At 52.7% G+C, this 2,261-nt stretch overlaps 1 protein-coding gene across 1 annotated transcript; it reads left to right on the plus strand.

The window, feature by feature from the left end:
- The first annotated feature begins 356 nt into the window (after positions 1-356).
- Positions 357-854, plus strand: LOC109739282 (uncharacterized). The gene has a single exon (XM_020298365.1). The coding sequence runs from the start codon at positions 357-359 to the stop codon at positions 852-854; it is 498 nt and encodes a 165-aa protein (XP_020153954.1).
- The last annotated feature ends 1,407 nt before the right edge of the window (positions 855-2,261 follow it).

Genomic DNA, 2,261 nt, shown 5'->3' on the forward strand with positions numbered 1-2,261 from the left:
AACAGCAACATGAATATCAATCAATCCAGGTAACACATGATAATGTCGTCGACCATCGCGAATGAGTGCCGTTGGTTGGTTTGGTTGGTGCGTTCCTTCCTCTGTGACGTCGTGGAAACCAATCGTCGAAAACCCCAATCAATGGCATTGCCCGTTGCCCAGATATCTCGGTCCCATTCACCTCTTCTCCAGGAGTAACCGTAGAGCGACGCGAGTGAGCTCACTGGTCACCTTTGCTCTGTGCTGGCCGGCTACTACCCTTTATATACCGACTCCAGCACCAGCAGCAGAGACGTCAAGCGCGCCAGCTACACAAAACCAAACACCACCTCGGGAAGCCATTCTCGGCTATCAACATGGGCGCACCTGGGCCAGACTCATGGATGTTCGCGGTCGCCTACAGCTCCAGGTACAGCACGCGCTCGCGGCTGCTGCTCACGGGGCTCGCCATGGCGATGGGCGTCCTCACCCGCCTCTTCTACCTCGCCGTCTCCCACGCCTGCAGCCGCCGTCCGAGCGCGGAGGACCATGAGGCCGGCGGCATCACCGACGCCGCCGTGATCGCAGTGGCGGACGCGCAGACCCCGCCGATGGACTGCGCGGTGTGCCTCGGGCAGGTGGAGGCCGGCGAGAAGCTGCGCCGGCTCCCCGGGTGCAGCCATCTCTTCCACGCCGACTGCGTCCATGCCTGGCTGCGCGCGCACTCCACGTGCCCCGTGTGCCGCGCCGCCACCAATTCCTCCAAGAAGGATGACGCCACCACGGCGGCGGCGGCAACAGCAGCGCTGCCACCAGGCGTGACCACTGGCTCGGCGCCGCCAGCTGCCTTGGAAACAGTGAATGGAATAACATGACTGCGATATAAACACAGTTCATAGGTCCACATTGTCTTTTCTCACACGACGCCCAGCCATGTGTCACCGCTTAACCTTCTTCACGCCCTCACCGACAGTGATCGGCATGCCCAAGACAACCCCGTGAGCAAAGCAAATGCTGATAGAATGAGCAGCGGTAAGTTGTCCGCATAACTTTTTTTTTTTTTGGTACGAAGGCTTCAGAGGAGCCCGGCTTTGAATTAACAAAGCCATCAACCGGCCAGGGATTACACAAGGCCACCAATACAACCAACACGGAACAGAAAGGAAAAGCTACAGCCGATGCAGAGTGTTGCCCAGCAGTTTACAAGCACCAAAGACTACAAGCCCTACACAAAAATCCTAAATAAACTCTAGCTTGTAGTCGACGGAGTCCTCCAAGTGAACTTGACCAAGAAGAGCGAACAGAGAGGAACATCAGACGGCGCCAGTGCCCAACGACAAAAGACCGCGCCCTCATCAACCCAGGAAGGTGGACACCAAAACATGTCGTTGTTCTCCAAATCCGGAGGGGACCCCTGCCCCTCGCCTTGGCTCGAAAGGCGCCGGACCGCCGGAAGATGGAATTGCTAACCCTAGAGCAAAGAACGGGCACGGTTCCGGCCACCAAGGGAGATACTCAGCCCGACTTGTCGCTGCACGAAGGAAACCGAGGATATCCACACCGAGGCTCACTGATACAAGCACGAAGAGGACAAACTGCACAAACAAGCTATCACTGAACAAACATACATCGAAAAGAGATGGAGCACCACAATTGGAATTAGCTCAGGCCCGCAGAAATCAGCCATGTTCCTGTCATTGCATCGAGCAGTTGCTAGTGAGGACCCCTATCCCCTCCCTGCCCAAGGCAATGGCGCCAATCAAGCAGAAGCTGACCGGCAACCGAACAAATCAAGGAATGTCGAGCTGCACTAATTCAGAAACAAAGCACCATGTAGATGGCAGAGTTTCGTCGGCTTTTGTAACTTGCTAAACGTACACAGATGAGGGTTATAATTTTTATATTAACGGTTAGATCTAATTAGGTGGGTCGGATCGTGAGGTGGTATTTTATCCTGATTGTTCCGTGTAAGTGTTTCCGGGTGTGTTTAGGAAAGAATATGTTTGCTTGTTTAATAGTAGTAGAGATATGATCAACAAAGTGCATGCGTTAACGTGACTGAGGCTGCAAATTCATAAACACACTATATTTTCCCTTTTTCCTTGAAGATCACCAAATATATATTTTTATGATACAAGAAATTTGATTGTTTTCATATCGTCAATTATATATTCATTGACATGATCTGACAAGTGTCTGCTCATACACTAGTAGAAAAAGGGCCTATTGTCCCGGTTGGTAAGGGCCTTTTTTCCCTGTTTTTGAACCGGGACTAAAGGGTC

This window comes from Aegilops tauschii, chromosome 2, assembly GCF_002575655.3.
Source record: "Aegilops tauschii subsp. strangulata cultivar AL8/78 chromosome 2, Aet v6.0, whole genome shotgun sequence".
Classification (NCBI taxonomy): Eukaryota; Viridiplantae; Streptophyta; class Magnoliopsida; order Poales; family Poaceae; genus Aegilops; species Aegilops tauschii.